This window comes from Durio zibethinus, chromosome 17 (assembly GCF_047325235.1).
Source record: "Durio zibethinus cultivar Kanyao isolate XHJ-2024 chromosome 17, ASM4732523v1, whole genome shotgun sequence".
NCBI lineage: Eukaryota > Viridiplantae > Streptophyta > Magnoliopsida > Malvales > Malvaceae > Durio > Durio zibethinus.
In genome coordinates this window covers 4,080,174-4,098,625 of record NC_143178.1, presented here as the reverse complement: position 1 = coordinate 4,098,625, position 18,452 = coordinate 4,080,174, and the positions used below count along the sequence as shown (strand labels likewise).

Below are 18,452 nucleotides of genomic sequence, written 5' to 3'. Positions count from 1 at the left end.
GATTTTGAAAGAAGATGAAGGGTACGTGAAACATGGGTTACGTAATACAATTCTACGTAGAAAATGGTAACTCTCTGTCTCGCTGTGTTTGTGAATAGAAGCCGATGAAATGTCCTTTTAGGGTTAGATGAAATATTTTTGGGTCCCTTTGTAAATGGACCCCATCCGGTTTCAATGTCGGCACATCATCATTTTGTACTTCTGTTACTTTTAAATGGCGGTGAGACTGAGCCTCCACTTCTCGCAAACTCCAAAGAATTATAGTTTTTGTTAAAAAAAAAATCGATCATTACGAAGTTTATATCATTATTCTTCTATATGCAACAACAAAGAAAAAGCAAAAGCTAGAAATTAGTGAGGTGTGGAAGCATATTTACTTAATACTACAAAGAAAAAAGGATATTTGTCATCCAAATTAAACATGGGTCACCATTCTTGCTGCAATCAACAAAAGGTCAAGAGAGGCCTTTGGTCCCCTGAGGAAGATGAAAAGCTCATTCGATACATTAACACTCATGGCTATGGGTGTTGGAGTGAAGTCCCAGAGAAAGCTGGTGAATATTCACTGCTCCATCTCTCTGATCATCATCACCTTTTATGTATCTCTTTTTTTGTTCCTTTTTATACTTTTGGTAAGCGTTTTTTCTGCATGTTTTTATAATTTTATCAAGGCATTTATTTTTCCACTTTCCAGGTCTTCAGAGATGTGGGAAAAGTTGTCGTTTGAGATGGATTAATTATTTGAGGCCTGATATTAGAAGAGGCAGGTTTACTTCTGAGGAAGAGAAGTTGATTATTAGCCTTCACGGGGTTGTAGGAAACAGGTTTAAAGTGACTTTATCTATGCTTTTTTTTTTTTTTGTTTATCCTTTAAAGTTCCATGGTGTAACAATTCTGGGTTGTGTCTAATGGTGCCGGACTCTGAAATTCTTAAGAGTTTCGGGTGGTGTGTATTAAGAACCTGAACGGTTAAAGATAAAAATCAACTGAAGTCAAGTATTTAATTAAACAAACTTCAACATTAAGTCTTCTGTTCAAATGTCTAGATTTTTGCTCAAGTAATGGCTAGATAGAAAGCAAGCTCGATAACTACTGTTTAAGTAGTTGCTAAAGCATTTGTCACCGGCATTTCAAGGGCGTTAAAAAGACAGCGTCAGATGTTGAAACACAAGTTTTAAGCTGGAAATCACATCTTTAACATCTTCAAATTCTTGATTATCTTTTCGTAATTTCCCTTCTTATTCCCTTAAGCAAATACGTCGGTTTCTTTTCCTTCTGTATAGAATACTTTCTCCCATTTCTTCTCCAAAGTTATTAATTTTTTCTTCTGGATAATGGATGTTATTCAATTTCTGATATATCTGAGGGAATTGTAGATGGGCTCACATTGCAAGTCACTTGCCTGGAAGGACAGACAATGAGATAAAGAACTACTGGAATTCATGGATCAAGAAGAAGATACGAAAACCTTCAGCACCTCCAACTAACTCTGCTTCCAGTACTGATCAGCATTCCCAGATAAATTATGCTTCAAACCAACTAGAGTTAGTAAATCAGGACTTGACGACAAGGGCAGTGCCTGCTCAAGAAACCCTATTTTCTTCTTCAGCCCCATTATTTATGTTTGACACAACTCCACTTGATGGGATTCAAGATGCTAATGTAAGAGGAGAGCTTTTTCATGAATCAGCTAATTTAAACACCGAGACTTGGAATCTCAATCAGCATCAAGTTCAAGTATTTCCTCCTTCAACTTCTTTCACAACCAGTATGGATATAAATAATTATTTGCCACCATTGGTAGAGAACATGGAAAACATGGTGCCTGTTGAAGTCCAATCTTGTAGCATTGAAGAGGAAGGAGAAATAACACTTGAGTGCTTGCAGAGACAGCAGCAGGAGTTTAATGAATGGGTTGAATCCCAGCAGTGCTCAAACTTTCTGCTCTGGGACAATATTGAAGGACAACTTGGTGGGGAAGCAATAGAACCAACTTCATCAAATATGGGAACTACACTATCTTCATTCCCTTCATCTCTATAAATTATTAATGGTGGTGAAAAAAAAAAAAAAAACTGTCTCGCCCCCTCCCCCACCTTTGCTTTCTCGGTCTTTGATCTCAGCTGAGTTGCTTTCAAAATGTTCCAGGTTTTTGAAAAAGCAGTTTGCTTTTCTTTTCCTTTCTGCTTTTTGTAACTTTATTGGTCATGAGCTTGTGAAATGTGAGGGAATGCAACATAAGTATGCATGATTTTTTTTTTCTTCTTGGTGTTTGAAAACAGAAAAGGGAAGAATAAAAAGCAATGTAACAGCCAGAAAAAGTTTGGTGCTAATGAGATAACTCTTATTAATTCGATCCAATTCCCCTATATTTGTTGAATGTTCAAGATTTTATGATTCTGAATAGTTCTAACCAATGTGCATGGGGAGGGAAACTACAATTACTTCTTAATTAAGATTGTTTTGATGTTTTCTCTAACTCTACAGTCTACATTAAACATTGAAAGTATAGTGTATGGCTAATATTGCCAGGCAGCTGACCAGAAAATTTGTGCACCGATCTTGACTGCTCACATATTCTATAACGATAGCGATCTCCACATGCATACAATATGGAAATTCTTGGATTTTACAGTTTCCATCATAGCTTTCGACAAAAAGACATATAATGAGACACTCAAGAAAACTACGTTAAAGACAGCATATAATTTTCATAAATAGTCATGTTTCTGTTTAGCTGCAGACGTAATATTACAAGGTAGTACTGTTATTTTGTTTGTCAAATTTTCATGATCACTGAGTGGTCTACTTGTCTTCCTGATGAATTATCAGTTGCTTAAGCAGAAACGTTTATCCTTGTTGGCATTTCATTTTTCAGTCTTATCCATGGCCTATAGTCAATAGTTCCATATCTTGTTTTTTTCTGATCACCTCGTGAAATCATAACTAGGTTTGAAGTTATAGCTGAAGTTGTTATAGCTAGGCCTGAAGCCAAGACATATCATCATTTAAATAAGTTTTTATGATTTTTTTTCGTCACCTAGTGCAATTGTCAATTGCTTCAAAGGTTTGCTTAATTAATGGGAAGAATAGTCCTGAAAACTGAAACTGGTTTAACAATTCATGCCATTCCAGGCGATCGAAAATTCCACAAGTTTTATTGCCACAAACTCGGTTAAATGTCAACCTGAAGAACTTTTCCACATCACTGTATGTGACGTACATATATGTGTGTGGGTGTGTGTGGAGAAATCAATGAGACATGCAGTAATGGGGGGCTGGCTAGCAAGGTCTTGAATGCAATATGGGTGAAGAGAATTATTTATGAATGTAAAAACAAATTAAAACCCAAGCTTGGAATTATGAGATAGGACCATCAGTTCCAGGAGGAATTGCCTTCTGCATCGATCGATCGATCGATCCTAAAAGTTGATTGGGGGGTGGGAAAAGGTTGTCTTTTGTCCACTAGGCCTGATATATACATTAACACTTATACCATTTGTCGGCCATTACCAAGCCATAATCACTTTGTTGGGCTTCTTTTGATATGACAAAAAGATGTTTTCTCACCTAAGAAGGGATTCCAAAATGCTTCAATCAAAGCTGTCAAAATATGTAATATTATTACCTCCCCTGACCCCCTATCTAATTTAAATATGAATAAAATCTAAGTTTCCCATTTGATTTGTTTACTTTAGGACTTGAGTTGGTATGCTGTATTTTTGCTCACTTTTAATTTGAGAGAGAGAGAGAGAAGATTTTTTTTTGAGTTATTGATTGTCTCTGTTGTGCTGGACCTTTCCCCTCTTTTGAAGCAACCAGCAGCAGAATATTATGTCACATTGAACAATTGTAGAATTATAGTGTTTCCTGTTCATGAAATTAATCACATCTGTCTCATTGCTAAATTTCAAGAAATATTTAATATGACATGTTCATGAAATCATATGTAGAAACTTATATACTTTGATCTCATTATCATCAACCTCAATTCTCCATTAATTTGATCAGTACTTCCCCTGATGATTAAAAGAAACTTTAACCATTATTAATCTCAGTTCCTTTCTTCTTCTTATCTTATTAAAGTAAAATTCAAATTACATTATTGTAGTACACTTTTACACACAATGATTTTTCTCTGTAAATATTTCCTTGCAATCCTGTTCTATTAATATGACTGTGGCACTATCATTTGGATCGTCTCTCTTGCTTGGCATAATCTAATTATATAATTTAAACTTATTATTTTACTCAGCTTATAATTCCTATTTTAAATTATAAATTTTCGAAAGAAAATATTTAAGTAAATAGAAGAGTAAATGAAGAAAAAATAAAAATAAAAATATATATTTAAAAGATTTCATAAACTTTTTATTATGGATCCCTTGAATATTGAATTCACTATAATTATAAATAAATATAACTTATAGATAAATTAAATTTATACATATTAAGTAGGAAAATACCAAAAAAATTATGTATAAAAAATTTTTCTTACTTGTTAGTTTGAAATTGGTTTTGGGTCTTTAGAGGCTTCTAAATCTAGGTCTATCCAAAAGTGATTGGGCTGTATAAGGTAATTTTGGGTTGAGTCATGACAACATAATTTTTTTTTCATCTTCTTCTCTTTTTTTTTTTAAGCCCAAAATGCACACAACCAAAAGCTTAAAACCCAACCCTAAGAAAAAGACCCTAAAAACCCTAGTCATAAATCAATTGTTTATTAATTGTTAGATTTGTTAGATGCCATAAGAGAGCAGTGAGACAATAGCCTCCTGCTGGGCAGACTATCTTCGCTGCTGCATCTTTTCTCATTGCAGCCATGGTAACTTTCTCTCTTTCTCTATCTCTTTGTTTGGTTTCTGTGAAAATGTCTTTAATTAGTTTGTTTTCTTGATTCCTAGATTATCCCAGAAAAGAATCGCCGCGAGATCTCCAAGTACCTCTTCCAAGGTAACCAAATAAAAAATCCCATCCACATTTCAGCTTTCCCATGTTTCATTTAGATCTTTGGATTTAAAATCTGGGCTTTTCTTTTATGTTTTTCTTACCAGAGGGTGTTTGCTATGCAAAGAAAGATTACAACATGGCAAAGCACCCAGAAATCGATGTTCCAAATCTTCAAGTAATAAAGCTGATGCAAAGCTTCAAATCAAAGGAATACGTGCGTGAAACTTTTGCTTGGATGCATTATTACTGGTACCTTACCAATGATGGCATTGAGTTCCTGAGGACTTACCTTAATCTTCCATCTGAGATTGTTCCTGCTACTTTGAAGAAACAAACTAAGCCTGCTGGTCGTCCCATGGGCCCTCCTGGTGACCGCCCACGGTAATATTTTTGGTTTTTTTGCCCTTTGATTTAATAAAAATGATTTTTTTTTTTTAATGTAGGTTGTTGAAATTTTCTTGCTTTGGTAATATTTCTTTTGGTTTTGTTGGGTTATGAATCAGTGGTCCACCACGCTTTGATGGTGAGAGGAGATTTGGTGACAGAGATGGCTACCGTGGAGGTCCACGAGGAGGGGGTGATTTTGGTGACAAGGGAGGAGCTCCTGCCGATTATCAGCCTTCATTCAGGGTAATTTTGTCTTGAATAATTTTGAAACTTTTCCTCTTCATATTAATAGATGACATATATTAACCCCTGATTATTGCTATCTCTGTTTCTTTGTTATCACTTGATTCAATTGTATTGTTTACATTTTACAAGTTTGGCTTGTTTTATAAGGTTTTCGTTGTTTAGCCGATTTTGGAATCATTTGTTTGCCTTTTGTTATTTCAATGTTCTGTTGAACCAGCTTAATTTTGAATTGGTTGAAAATAGGTGTTGGAAATGAGTTGCTAACGTATGTGAGTGGCTTAATATAAGCTGTGAATGTCACTATGATGTTAATGTTACTTTCTGCCATTTAATTTCATTTTTCCCTGCCCTAGGACTGCTTGGAAAGAGATTTTGCATAAGAGATGTAGTTATTTGAATTTGAAGAATGCAATTTTCATGTGATTACTTGAATAATCTGCCCATTTATTTCAAGATGCCATCAAATACTGGTTGTCATGCCTAGGCATCAACCATCTCAATCAGGTTATTTTTCTCAAAGCAGAAAACCTTATGTAATTTGTAACTTGTGAATACACAGGGCCCTGGTTCAAGGCCTGCCTTTGGTCGTGGAGGTGGTGGTTATGGTGCTGGCCCTGCAGGCGGTGCAGCTCTACCTTGAAAGGATACTTTTTGTTGACAGATGGTTGTCACTTTAGCTTTATTGGCACTTGAAATTAATAGAAGTACCTGTCTAATGCCTCGGTGTTTGATAATTTTAGTTGTTTGATGCATATAAAATATCGCTTCATTTATTTGGAATTTAGAAACAATGTTTTCTTAGATCTGATCAGTATGCACATTTTATTGTTGCGATAAGTGCTTGAGATATCTATATATCGTTTTCTTCTTTTTGGTTTCAAGTAGGCACAGTTATAATCACCTTTTTATTATTCAAGACATTATGGCACATAGAACAATGCGATCATAAGCATGTGATATCCAAAATCAGGAGTTGTAAATAATTCAGTACTTGAGATGTGCAGCTCAATTTGGGAAGATTATTAACATGGAATTTAATGGACTACTTTCTCGATAGGTATAATGGCTTATTTTTCATGAATACTCAGGACGTTTAATTGTTTACAATCGATCTGTAAACGTTTCATGAATACTCACTGACAACGTTTCATCGTTCGACTTACAGCAGCATAGATCAATTTGCTTTCTGGATGTCTTGTATCATTTGCCATGAACCAGAACATTTACCATAACCCTTTTTTTTTTCATCCCTTCTATTTGCCTCACCTGTGCCCTCGCCTTTGCTGTATTTTCCCAAAAAACTACAGGAGAATGTGTTGGAATCAAAGGTGAGAACTGGACAGTGAACTTCCGACTACAATTTTACGGAACCAATGCGCGGTGAACTTTGCAGTACGAAATTACTATTACACTTCATACCAAACGAAACAAGATTTCGAGGCAAATTTGTTGTAGGTCATTGCTTAATATTTGCAGTGGTTCGAAATGAGAAGAGTAAATAACTTGGGAGAACATTTGACGCCAAACATGAAATTGCGGGAAAACTGAGATTAATATAGCAGTGCCACAAGACAAACCATTAGACAAACCTGAACAAAACCACACCATCAGAACCCAGCGAAGTTTACACTAAAACGACGACACTCACACATCTATACTATTGAATACATCTTATATTATTGACCATTTATGTCTTTAACTCCTCAGTCAACCTCTTCCATCTTGCTTTCCTCGTTGTTCTCTTCCTCCAAAGATGGCATATCAACATCGTCAGCCACAGCAGTTTCTTCGTCATCGATACTCAAACCCAGCTTTAACATCCTGTGAATTCTTGCTGCAAATGTGTTGGGATCATCCAAGCTGAAACCTGAAGTCAAAAGAGCAGTCTCGAAGAGCAACAGTACCAAGTCCTTGACTGATTTGTCATTCTTGTCGACTTCAGCCCTCTTCCTTAGTTCCTCCATTATGCCATTGTCTGGGTTGATTTCCATTGTCTTCTTGCTAGACATGTAAGAACTCATGCTGTTGTCTCTCAGAGCCTGGGCCTTCATGATCCTCTCCATGTTGGCCGTCCATCCGTATTCTCCAGTTACCAAGCAGCAAGGAGAGTCAACAATTCTGTCAGACACAACAACCTTCTCAATCCTGTCTCCTAGAATCTCTTTGATTGTCTTGCAAAGGTTCTCAAACGACTTTTTCTTTTCCTTTTTTTTCTTCTTCTCTTCTTCGGACTCCTCATCAAGCTTGAGCCCTTCCTTAGTTGCAGAGACAAGCTTCTTTCCGTCATACTCCTTCAATTGCCCAACAGCATACTCATCAATAGCATCAACCATGAACAGCACTTCGTATCCCTTCCTCTTGAGTTTCTCAAGGAATGGTGAATTCTCAACAGCTTTCTTGCTCTCACCAGTAATGTAGTAGATATCTTTCTGGCCTTCCTTCATCCTAGTAACATAGTCTTTCAAGCGGGTCATCTCATCACCACTCTTCGTAGAATAATACCTAAGCAAGTCAGCAAGCTTAGCCCTGTTCTGACCGTCTTCATGAATGCCCAGCTTGATGTTCTTGGAGAAAGCTTCATAGAACTTGGTGTAGTCCTCTTTGTTTTCAGCAATCTCAAAGAACATCTCAATGCATTTCTTCACCAAATTCTTTCTAATCACTTTAAGAATCTTGTTCTGCTGCAGCATTTCACGAGAGATATTCAAAGGAAGATCATCAGAGTCCACAACGCCCTTGACAAATGACAGGTATTCAGGAATTAGTTCTTCACAGTTGTCCATTATAAACACCCTCCTCACATAGAGCTTAATATTGTTCAACTTCTTCCTCGTATCAAAGAGATCAAACGGGGCTCTCTTAGGTACAAAGAGAATAGCCTTGAACTCAAGCTGTCCCTCAACAGAAAAGTGCTTCACGGCAAGATGATCCTCCCAATCATTTGTGAGACTCGTATAGAACGATGCATATTCCTCTTTTGTAATCTCCTCTGGCTTTCTCAACCAAATTGGTTTCTGCTTGTTAATAAGTTGCCACTCATGAGTCACCTCTTTGACTTTCTTCTTCTTTGACTTCTTTTCCTTATCCTCGTCGACTTCCTCCACATCCCCTTCCTCTTCCTTCTTCGTTTCCTCATCTTCATCATCACTGACCTCCTTTTCAGTGGTCTTCTCAGTCCATAGGTAAATTGGATAGCTGATGAACTCAGAATGCTTCTTTACAAGGTCCTTTATCTTCCTCTCCTCCAAGTACTCCAACTACAACATATAAAAACAACAAAAAATCAATACTAAGAATCATCGAAATAATTAAATATACCACCAAATTGACATCGAATGACAACTCGCCTGATCTTGTTTAAGGAACAGGGTGATCTTGGTACCCCTGCCAAGAGGTTCACCACCCACATCCCTGGTGACAGTAAAAGACCCACCAGCCTGAGACTCCCAAACGTATTGATCATCATCATTGTGCTTTGAGGTGACAATCACCTTCTCTGCTACCAGGTAAGCAGAGTAAAACCCTACACCAAACTGACCAATCATGCTGACATCAGCTCCAGCTTGCAATGCCTCCATGAACTCCTTTGTTCCAGACCTCGCAATTGTCCCCAAATTATTCACCAAATCTAAACAAGAACATCATAATTACTATCTCCAATTTGAATAGGTAAAAACGAATTTACTATCTAATTTCTTATTGAAAAAATGACTAAAAAATATTCTTGTAGATATACCTGCTTTGGTCATGCCAATGCCACTATCGACAATAGATAGAGTTTTATTAGCTTTACCAGGGATGATTCTGATAAAGAACTCTGGCTGAGCAGCGAGCTTGCTCTTGTCCGTTAAGCTCTCAAATCGAATCTTATCCAATGCCTATGAAAAACCGAAACAAAAACATTTTAATCTCTAAATCAAACATATCAATTACCCACTAACCCCAAAAGGCAAACCAAAAGGATCACCAATAGAAAATAACATATCAAAATTAGAATTCCCTCAGTTCTTTCTCGGTAGCCAAACGACAATAACAAGTATCACACACACAAAAATCACCTTCCTGTTAAAAATCTAGACAAATTTATGAAAACAAATAAAGAAACATCATGACAGTAGTAGATAACCTAGCTAAATGCTGCAAGATAACATTAGAAGCAACTTAAATTCGAAAGAAAAATTCCTTTTTCTTCTTTTCTTTCTCAGCAAACAAACAGAAATATCAAAGTAGAAACAAATAAACAAAACAATATACGTACATCAGAAGCGTTGCTGATGAGCTCACGAAGGAAGATCTCTTTGTTACCGTAGAAAGTGTTGATGATCAAGCTCAAGAGCTGGTTGATCTCCGCTTGGAAAGCGAAGGTCTCCGACTCTGATCCCATATGCACGTCCGCCATCACTTTCAGATCAAAGGCTCAGGCAGTGAAGAATAAGGTAAAAGCTAGCGTACGATTGACGACGCGGTTGCGGTCACACTGGAAAACAATGAGCAATTCTGTGTTCTCGAAATTTCGCTTGGATTCCTCTGGGAGAGAGAGAGGACAAAGCGGGTGAGACATACAGTGAGAGACGGGGAACCGAAAGATTTTGGAATCGGTTCTGCGCGGGGTCTAGACTTTTCTTTCATTTTCTGAACTTTTCTTTTCCCTGTTTTGCCCTTACTTCCTAACTGCTCCTGTGGGCTGTGGACCCAGAACCGTCACTCTGGGATTTGGTTCGGATGGTAAATTTCCCAAAACGTCGCCGTGTCCGAGTAACTAGTTTGAACCTTTTTTTTTTTAATTTAAGGCTCAAGTAAATAGTAGTGGGCCCCAAATTGTCCACATTTATGAAGAGCATTTTTGTCAATTAAATGTGCAAATGTTAATTGAGAATGTTTTTTTTTTTTTTTTTCTTATAAAGGAGCTATAACTGTTTGTTTAATATTATTTTTAATGTCAATGTTTTTCTTTTTCATTGCCAAATTGTTTTACATTTTATTTAATTAGAATTAATTTTGATTTTCATATTTTTATATAATTTAATAATCTTAAATATGATTTTGATAATTTTTAATAAAATTTTATATAAATTTTTATAATTTTTGTATAATTTATTTTTATTAAAAATTTGATAACTTTCTATAAAAATTTGATAATTTTTAATAAATTTCAACAAATTTCAATGTAATTTTAATTTTAAATACCTTTGATATAACTCAGTAATTGTTATTAAAAGTTTGATAAAATTTTAATAATTTTAGATATAATTTTGAGAATTTTTTAAAGTTCACATTATATATATAAAAGGTAAATGTAATATATATATATATATATACACGTGTGTGCGCGCGCGTGATAGCTGCCCTTGTCAATACTCCTCTTGTACCAATTAGAACGAACAAATTGTCTTCTTGTTTAATGAAACAGTACTGAAAGCCCAACATCCAATAGGTGTTTCGTACATAGTGGGCCTAAATCCAGCTGAAAAGGTTAGCCATGATAGTCCAATGAAGTAACAGTAAAAGGGTCTTTTTAATTTGCCTACAATGTCTTTACCCAGAATCTTGGCCCTTTTAAGATCCAAAAAAATGGGTTCCTTTTGTTCATTAGGGCACAGATTACACCATAATCTTGGTTTTAAAGTCCAAATCAGTGGAGTTTAGAGAAGTGACCCAAAAAAAATCCCCATTCTTACAAGTGTAGAAACATAGACAAATGTGCACTAAGTTGTGGCGCTGGCTGGGCAGAAATGGAGAGAGCAGAGGAGAGTTTGCCACCATGCTATACCTGCACAGCAAAAAGAGGGCAGGGATTGAGAGCGCAAACATCCCGTGATGAGCACAACCACCATATCCAAAAAGCAGTTGGCTATGTTAATACTTGGCACCTTCTGGTAATCACTCACTCTGGTGACGTTAAAAGAAACCAGCTGCCTGCAGGATTACCATGCAACTTCGATACTCACCCAACTATTTGCTCTCGAAATTGCATAATTTATTTCTTCACAATACTATTATCCTTCATATAAAGCAATACGGCTTTAAAAAAACCCTAGTTACCTTTGGCAGAAAGAGAAAAAACAACAATAATAAATTAAATTTTATATTTAATAATTTTGAGATAATTTATATTAAGTTGTAATTTTAAATTTTTTTATATCATTTATTTTTTAAAAAACAATTATTTATTTATTTTTAAATTTTATATTATTTACATTTATATCTCTCTTGATTTATTTATAAAAAAACTTTGATTTCTCTCATATTAAAAAAATTTGGCTTTTAAAGATGTTAAAAAGAGGTAATGGACTTATAATCTTTTGGTGCTTTCATTTAAGGTTTGGGGGTGGATTTAAGAATCGGTAAAAAAAATTCGAAGAAGTTGACTTCGTCACAAATGCAGCAAATTGCCTTCAAAGCATTTTTTTTTTCCCCCTTTTAATAAGGCAATGGAAGAGAGACTTTTAAGCAGAAGTATGGTTCCTTTAATTTATTGGTTTTAATTATAAGTGGTTGTGGGATTGGGAATGTTCATTAAATTTTTAGAGAAATTTTTATTTGATTGGAATTTTTTTTATATAAAAGAAGTTGTTGAGATAAAAAAATGTATTTATTAATATTTAAAATTTAAATTTATTCAATATTTTTTTTAGATATAACTAATGAACCAATTCAATTAAATTGTAAATAAATCAATTATATTAAAATTTAAATTAAGAGGATTGTATTTTTACCAAGAAAAGGAAAGAGTCTTTTGAAGCCGCCTGGCTATTACTATTATTTTTCAAAATGAAGTGATTAATTTAAAAAAAAATGGCATGTTAGATAATAAAAACTTTTTAAATTTCTTTTTTATATTTAATAATCATTTTAGATTTTGATTAATTCTAAATCGAATTAAATCAAATTTTATATAAAAAAAATTCTCTCGATATTTATTTTTTTATTTACAAAAATCAAAATCAAAATTAAAAAAAAAAAATCAAACTCCTTGACTATTCAAACCTAGATGTTTGATTAGAACGAATTTTTTTTTTTTTTTTTTTTGGAAGTGATCAATGTTTGATTAGAAAGGTGACATTTGAGGGGTTTTTCGCTCTTGTTTTTTAACAGATGTTAAAAACCTTGAATTTCATTTTTTTTAAATTTAAATTTTTAAAAAATCATATTATTTCAATAAAGCCAAAATAATTAATAATAATAAGATTCCTTCAAAAAGGACAAAAAAAAAACAATCAAAGGTTAAAATATTGAGAAGTTGTAGAATTAAACTGGCTGAATGACACTCATTTAAAATGGGTGGCTTATAGCTTTCAACATATAAAAGGGAAATTTGAATCATTGGGTTTTTAATTTTCAAAAGTAACAAAGAAGCAGATCAAGTTTATAAAATAATAAAAGAAAAACTTTACTCAGGTTTCATATTTTTGTACATCGAGAACCCTAATTATTGATGCATTTTTACTAAAAATTTCAAAAATTAACTTTTAATTATTAAAATTAAAAATTCAACAGTAATTAATTTGAGTTATTGGCTTGCAATTTTTTTCAAAAACAAAAATAATAAAGTCAATTAGATTCCGCAAGAAAACCTTCGTTTGCATTAATAAATGTGTGGGACCAAAGCAAGCAATGCCCACGTGGCACAAAATATTAGCATTTTGATAAAGTCAATTAAGACAGATATAAATGTACCAAATCAACTACTCAATTAAAACTATTGCTTAAAATTTTTTAATGTCAACGGTCACCTTTAAATTATAATAAAAAAATGAAATATAATTTTAAATTTTTAAAAATTTCTTATATGAAATATTAATATATTAATTAATAAGATATTTATTTAATTATGATGAATAAATAATATTTTAACTATTAATTAATTAATAAGTTTATAATTTATATATCATATATTAATTATTTTATTATAATTTGAGAAGATTGGTGAGATTAATTTTTTTTTAAGCTGAAGAAAAGTCTACTTCATTTCACGGATTTTCAAACAAAAAATTTTTATCAGATAAAAAAAAAACCTCTCTTCCTATTTTCAAACAAAATATTGAGCTTGGAAGGCCAACAATCAACAAAAGAGAAAAAGAATCTACGAGTAAATCAACTAAACAGAATTGCAGACAATGCTTCTCCAGATATAGCGCTGAAACAAAACAAACCCAGTTTTTGAGAAACAGAGGTGAGGCAGAGAAGGCAAAAACATTAAGAAGGAAATGGCCAGTGCAAAAAGTTCAAGCTCAGAGCGAAGCAATATCAAGGGAGTTCTGACTCATGGAGGTAAATATGTTCAGTACAATGTCTACGGTAACTTGTTCGAGGTGTCCAGTAAGTACGTGCCTCCTATTCGTCCAATCGGCAGAGGTGCTTATGGCATTGTTTGGTAAGTTTTGGAGTTGTTTATTTACGCTCGTTTTACTGTTTTTGTTGAAATATTTGGTGGGTTGTTCTGTTTTTTTTCCTTTTTTTTTGTGTTTTTCATGTTCTGTTCTTTTGTGGGTTTGTTTTTGTTGAATCATAAAAAAGGTTTTTTTCCCCTTGTTTTGGTAAAAGAAAAAAAGGGGTTTTATAACTTGAGGTTTTGGGGATGATATGTTATATGTATCATAGTCAAGCAAACACCTTTTTCCTTAATCTACTGATTTCAATGTAGAGTGATGTTGTTATTTAGTTAAAATTAAGCTTCTTTCATTTGGCAAACTTAGAATTTGTCCTTGATGAAGTTGCTGAGTTCCCTGGCTAATGATTGTTCTCTATGATTTGGAGGCTTCCTTTTTTTATTGATTTTTCTTTTTAATTTCAGTTTGGCACATGATTGAATCAGTTTGATTTTAACAATAAATAGTTAGCATATCAGACCATATAGCATAAATTAATTTATATGTTCACCATTGCTCTTGTTGTTAAGTGTCTGTTATATGTAATTTGACTTTTTGGTGAATGTGGTTAAAGCGCATGGACTTCCAACTGATGGGTTTAGGGATTCTTCTAAGAATAGTCTGCCATATTGTAGGAAAAGAAAATGAAATAGATGCTTTGCTTATGCCTGTAGAAGATGTTTACAAAGCTTTTTTGTGTTTCCATATACCAATTGGCATTATGATGCTTTCTTAATGTGGAAGTGAACTATGTGGCTTTGTTTATTTTCGTTTTCAGTGCTGCTGTTAATTCAGAGACACGTGAGGAGGTTGCCATTAAGAAGATTGGAAATGCATTTGATAATAGGATAGATGCAAAAAGGACACTGAGAGAAATTAAGCTTCTTCGTCACATGGACCATGAAAATGTAAGCACATGTTCTTTATAATTTCCAGAAATTGCAACTTTGGTTTTTGGTTCTCAGGGATAATTATGCATCTACTGCATAACGTTCCCAAGCCCTTTTTTTAACATTTCCTTGGAGTGTGGCCGATTAAGAATGATGCCATTTCTTGTGTTCCCACTTCCCAGCTTCCTCTTTATAGAGCTCATAAGTAATTTTTGGTTTCTATGACTCACCATTTGCATTTCTTTCGCCTTTCTTGCATTCTTTATGCATTCATTGGTTATGACAGTCTTTGATTATTTTGAGTTTTTATTACTTAGTATCACCAATTGCAGTCTATTGACAATGTCTTAGCAACTAATCAGGTGGCTAGCTGCTCCAGCATTAGCAGCTGTTTATTAGCAGCTTTTGCGTTCATGTTCATGAATCATGGTGCTTGTGTTTGGATTACTTATGCTGAAATCAAAGGGATTAGGTTAAGAGTTTCAATCAGAGCTAACACATTTTCACTGTTTATTTATTTAGAATTTTTATGACAAATACCTGCTTTATATACATGTAAAGTGTGGTTTGTTGTGTGGCTACTATATATATCCTCTCTACATTGACTAAATTGATCCGCATATTTCTTTTGAGTTAAATTTTCTTCTTCTAACTATCTGCAGTCTATTTATCATGCCTGGAACCACTACTGAGTTCTCTTCCTGCAGGTTATTGCCATCAAGGACATCATTCGACCACCAAAAAAGGAGACTTTCAATGATGTTTACATTGTTTATGAATTAATGGACACTGATCTTCATCAGATAATTTGCTCTGACCAACCATTGACAGATGATCATTGTCAGGTTTGGATGAACAGTTTTTGAGGACATTTATGTTACTGATATAACTTTTCCTCACAACTCAGTGAGGTGACTGGTTCTTTCTTTGAAGGAATTCATCACAGAGGGGAACTTAATGTAGTTCACATTGCATTTTTTGTTTTCTAGATATTATTATCATACTTTCACCAAAACCTTGATTGATTTAAAATCAAATGGAGGAAACAACAAACACTGCATGTAAGCTGTTAACTAGATAGATGCCATCAAATTTGTTTACAAAACTGGGGACTGGAAAGTACTGTGATGTGCAGTGTGTAAATTGGAGAAATTCTAGGTTACACTAATTGGCCACAGCTGGCAAGGACCTTTGCCCTAATATGAACAAATGATTGCTATGGCACTCATCTGATACTTAGTGTTATTGAGCAAACCATAACAGTTATCCTTTGTTTGAGGATTTAAGGAGTGCAGGACTACGATTGCAAGCCTCAGTGCCACAGGTTTGCAGCCCCTATTTCAAAACATTTTCTCACAAGAAGATGAGTGAACAGCAATGATAACATTGATTCAGAAACCTTAAAAAGCAGATTAGAATCTGAATTTCTGCCCTGGAAATTTATCGTGTTTATCTATTTCTTGCAATTTAAATATCATAACATGTTTCAATACCTTGATTTTGTTTAATGGTGAATAAAACATGAAACTGATACTGAATGAAACCTTTGCAGTACTTTTTATATCAGTTGTTACGAGGGCTGAAATATGTACATTCTGCCAATGTTTTGCATCGTGACCTTAAGCCAAGCAATCTGCTTATGAATGCAAATTGTGACCTTAAGATCGGAGACTTTGGTTTGGCAAGGACGACATCTGAAACAGATTTCATGACTGAGTATGTTGTCACTCGGTGGTACCGAGCACCAGAGTTGCTCCTTAATTGTTCAGAATACACTGCTGCCATTGATATTTGGTCTGTTGGTTGCATACTTGGTGAAATTGTGACAAGAGAACCTCTGTTTCCGGGCAAAGATTATGTTCATCAGCTGAGACTCGTCACAGAGGTAATCAACTTCTGTGGAAGTATTCTTGCTATGGTCTTACATGATCTATGATATGATTTCAAGATACAAAACATAGGGTGATCTGCTTTAAAGTTTTGTTTTATATCCTCCTCTCTCTCTCTCTCTCTCTCTCGTCTTTTTGGGAATTTCATTTCTGGTTGCTGAATCTCATCACATTGACTTATCCTGACAATAAGTCTAGAAAGGTATTGCATCTGCCCTTTCATGGCCCTGATGATGGGATTACTGCCCACTTTAGGTACAAGCAGCTTGGCAGACTTGATTGACACATATATGTGATGGTTCTTATATTGGACAATAAGGAAAACAACAAATGATTAAAAATAATTCTTGTCCAGTCCCAATTCTTTTCCTTAGTGTTACTAGCATTAGAGTAAATTTGATACGTGAACTTCTGGAAATATTTTTGAATGGTGGATTAGGGTTTTGTAAGGAAACAAAGAGGGCTTTAGTGTCCAACTGTTCATTCTGTATGATGATCCAGAAGAAGCGCCTTTATTGGAAGTTCATAAGTTATATTAATTTGTACCATCTTGCATGTTAGGAGCCTCTCTGGCCTCCTTTTCGTTTTAATGCTGCCATTCGGGTAGTGATTCTCAGTTTGTTAATGTTTAACATTGTACGTTCTTTTTTTGTCCAAAAGTTGATAGGTTCACCTGATGATGCCAGTCTTGGATTTCTCCGAAGTGATAATGCCCGAAGGTATGTTAGACAGCTTCCACGGTGTAGGAAGCAACAGTTTTCAGCTAGATTCCCAAATATGTCTGCCGGGGCTGTTGATCTACTAGAAAAAATGCTTGTATTTGACCCCAACAAACGAATCACAGGTACAAGCCAAGAAATAGAATTTCAAGCACAGCATTTCAGACTGTTCCTCATTTTTTGGTCTCTCCATATCAGTGATTATTTGCTTGCATCTATTCTTGCAGTTGATGAGGCACTTTGTCACCCATACTTGGCATCTCTTCACGATATCAATGACGAGCCTGTCTGTCCTAGGCCTTTCAGTTTTGATTTTGAGCAATCATCGTTCACTGAAGATAACATCAAAGATCTTATCTGGAGGGAATCTGTGAAATTTAATCCAGATCCAGTCCATTAAGAGAATCTCCTTTGGATATTTACATGACCAGATGTTAGTTCAGGTTCTTATATGACCAGAACAAACTGACACAGATCTTCCTTATTAGTACTAGACTAGGTAATGGAAGTTCTAGAGCTCAGTGCAAAGATTGTGGATGTTGTACTGTCGATCATGGACCCATGTTTTTGGTTTGTTTTTAAATATTTTTTTAACTCAAGAGTGATGGAACCATGGAAAAGAAAGAGAAAAACAAAGACCTTCTTTAACGTTTTAATTTTTTTTTTTATTTATATGCACTTTTTTTCCCCAAAACCAACAAAACATTAATTTTGGTCAATCTAAGTCTCTCATGCGCATCAAAAACACTAAATTTAACATGAAACAAGAAAAAAAAAAAGAAATGAAAAGAAATCAAGGTTCTTAGTTGGAAAAAATCAAGCAATTTCTTCTGTAATCTATCTTATGAAGATATTAGTTCTATTAACATTATGTATTAAGCAGCAGAATATAATACATGCTTTCTAGAATTAATTAATTGAGAACTCAAAACATGTCAAAATTAATTAAACAAAGTCCATTTTAAACGTAATGAAATTAATTCGGAAAATCAACATTGTAAC

The 18,452-nt window shown here is 34.4% G+C and overlaps 4 protein-coding genes across 4 annotated transcripts; 3 read left to right on the top strand and 1 right to left on the bottom strand.

Moving 5' to 3' along the window:
- Positions 1-271: 271 nt before the first annotated feature.
- On the top strand, positions 272-2,178 carry LOC149513966 (transcription repressor MYB4-like). The gene is made up of 3 exons (XM_089746161.1): positions 272-554; positions 695-824; positions 1,377-2,178. Exons 1-3 carry the CDS (start codon positions 422-424, stop codon positions 2,041-2,043), a joined length of 930 nt encoding a protein of 309 aa, XP_089602287.1. The 5' UTR covers positions 272-421; the 3' UTR covers positions 2,044-2,178.
- Positions 2,179-4,738: 2,560 nt separating this feature from the next.
- Positions 4,739-6,464, top strand: LOC111318706 (small ribosomal subunit protein eS10z-like). The gene is made up of 5 exons (XM_089746162.1): positions 4,739-4,825; positions 4,905-4,953; positions 5,055-5,331; positions 5,454-5,580; positions 6,143-6,464. Exons 1-5 carry the CDS (start codon positions 4,823-4,825, stop codon positions 6,221-6,223), a joined length of 537 nt encoding a protein of 178 aa, XP_089602288.1. The 5' UTR covers positions 4,739-4,822; the 3' UTR covers positions 6,224-6,464.
- A 633-nt stretch (positions 6,465-7,097) lies between these two features.
- Positions 7,098-10,144, bottom strand: LOC111278340 (heat shock protein 83-like). Its single transcript, XM_022865009.2, has 4 exons — positions 9,842-10,144; positions 9,320-9,461; positions 8,931-9,211; positions 7,098-8,840 (listed from the first exon to the last, which is right to left on the bottom strand). Exons 1-4 carry the CDS (start codon positions 9,980-9,982, stop codon positions 7,287-7,289), a joined length of 2,118 nt encoding a protein of 705 aa, XP_022720744.2. The 5' UTR covers positions 9,983-10,144; the 3' UTR covers positions 7,098-7,286.
- Positions 10,145-13,555: 3,411 nt separating this feature from the next.
- On the top strand, positions 13,556-18,049 carry LOC111278322 (mitogen-activated protein kinase homolog MMK2-like). Its single transcript, XM_022864984.2, has 6 exons — positions 13,556-13,957; positions 14,731-14,860; positions 15,550-15,687; positions 16,395-16,727; positions 17,392-17,575; positions 17,678-18,049. The coding sequence occupies exons 1-6, from the start codon at positions 13,791-13,793 to the stop codon at positions 17,848-17,850; spliced, it is 1,125 nt and encodes a 374-aa protein (XP_022720719.2). The 5' UTR covers positions 13,556-13,790; the 3' UTR covers positions 17,851-18,049.
- Positions 18,050-18,452: the final 403 nt, after the last annotated feature.

Bases quoted from the DNA above. Each gene is read 5' to 3' on its own strand.
- LOC149513966 (XM_089746161.1), top strand. From the start codon at position 422: ATGGGTCACCATTCTTGCTGCAATCAACAAAAGGTCAAGAGAGGCCTT. The intron at 555-694 runs GTGAATATTCAC...TCCACTTTCCAG, and splicing joins TGAAGTCCCAGAGAAAGCTG to GTCTTCAGAGATGTGGGAAA. The intron at 825-1,376 runs GTTTAAAGTGAC...AGGGAATTGTAG, and splicing joins CACGGGGTTGTAGGAAACAG to ATGGGCTCACATTGCAAGTC.
- LOC111318706 (XM_089746162.1), top strand. The intron at 4,954-5,054 runs GTAACCAAATAA...TTTTCTTACCAG, and splicing joins CTCCAAGTACCTCTTCCAAG to AGGGTGTTTGCTATGCAAAG. The intron at 5,332-5,453 runs GTAATATTTTTG...GTTATGAATCAG, and splicing joins CCTCCTGGTGACCGCCCACG to TGGTCCACCACGCTTTGATG.
- LOC111278340 (XM_022865009.2), bottom strand. From the start codon at position 9,982: ATGGCGGACGTGCATATGGGATCAGAGTCGGAGACCTTCGCTTTCCAA. The intron at 9,462-9,841 runs GTACGTATATTG...GGTTTTTCATAG, and splicing joins TCATCAGCAACGCTTCTGAT to GCATTGGATAAGATTCGATT. The intron at 9,212-9,319 runs GTATATCTACAA...GTTCTTGTTTAG, and splicing joins CATTGGCATGACCAAAGCAG to ATTTGGTGAATAATTTGGGG.
- LOC111278322 (XM_022864984.2), top strand. From the start codon at position 13,791: ATGGCCAGTGCAAAAAGTTCAAGCTCAGAGCGAAGCAATATCAAGGGA. The intron at 13,958-14,730 runs GTAAGTTTTGGA...TTTCGTTTTCAG, and splicing joins GGTGCTTATGGCATTGTTTG to TGCTGCTGTTAATTCAGAGA. The intron at 17,576-17,677 runs GTACAAGCCAAG...CTATTCTTGCAG, and splicing joins CCCCAACAAACGAATCACAG to TTGATGAGGCACTTTGTCAC.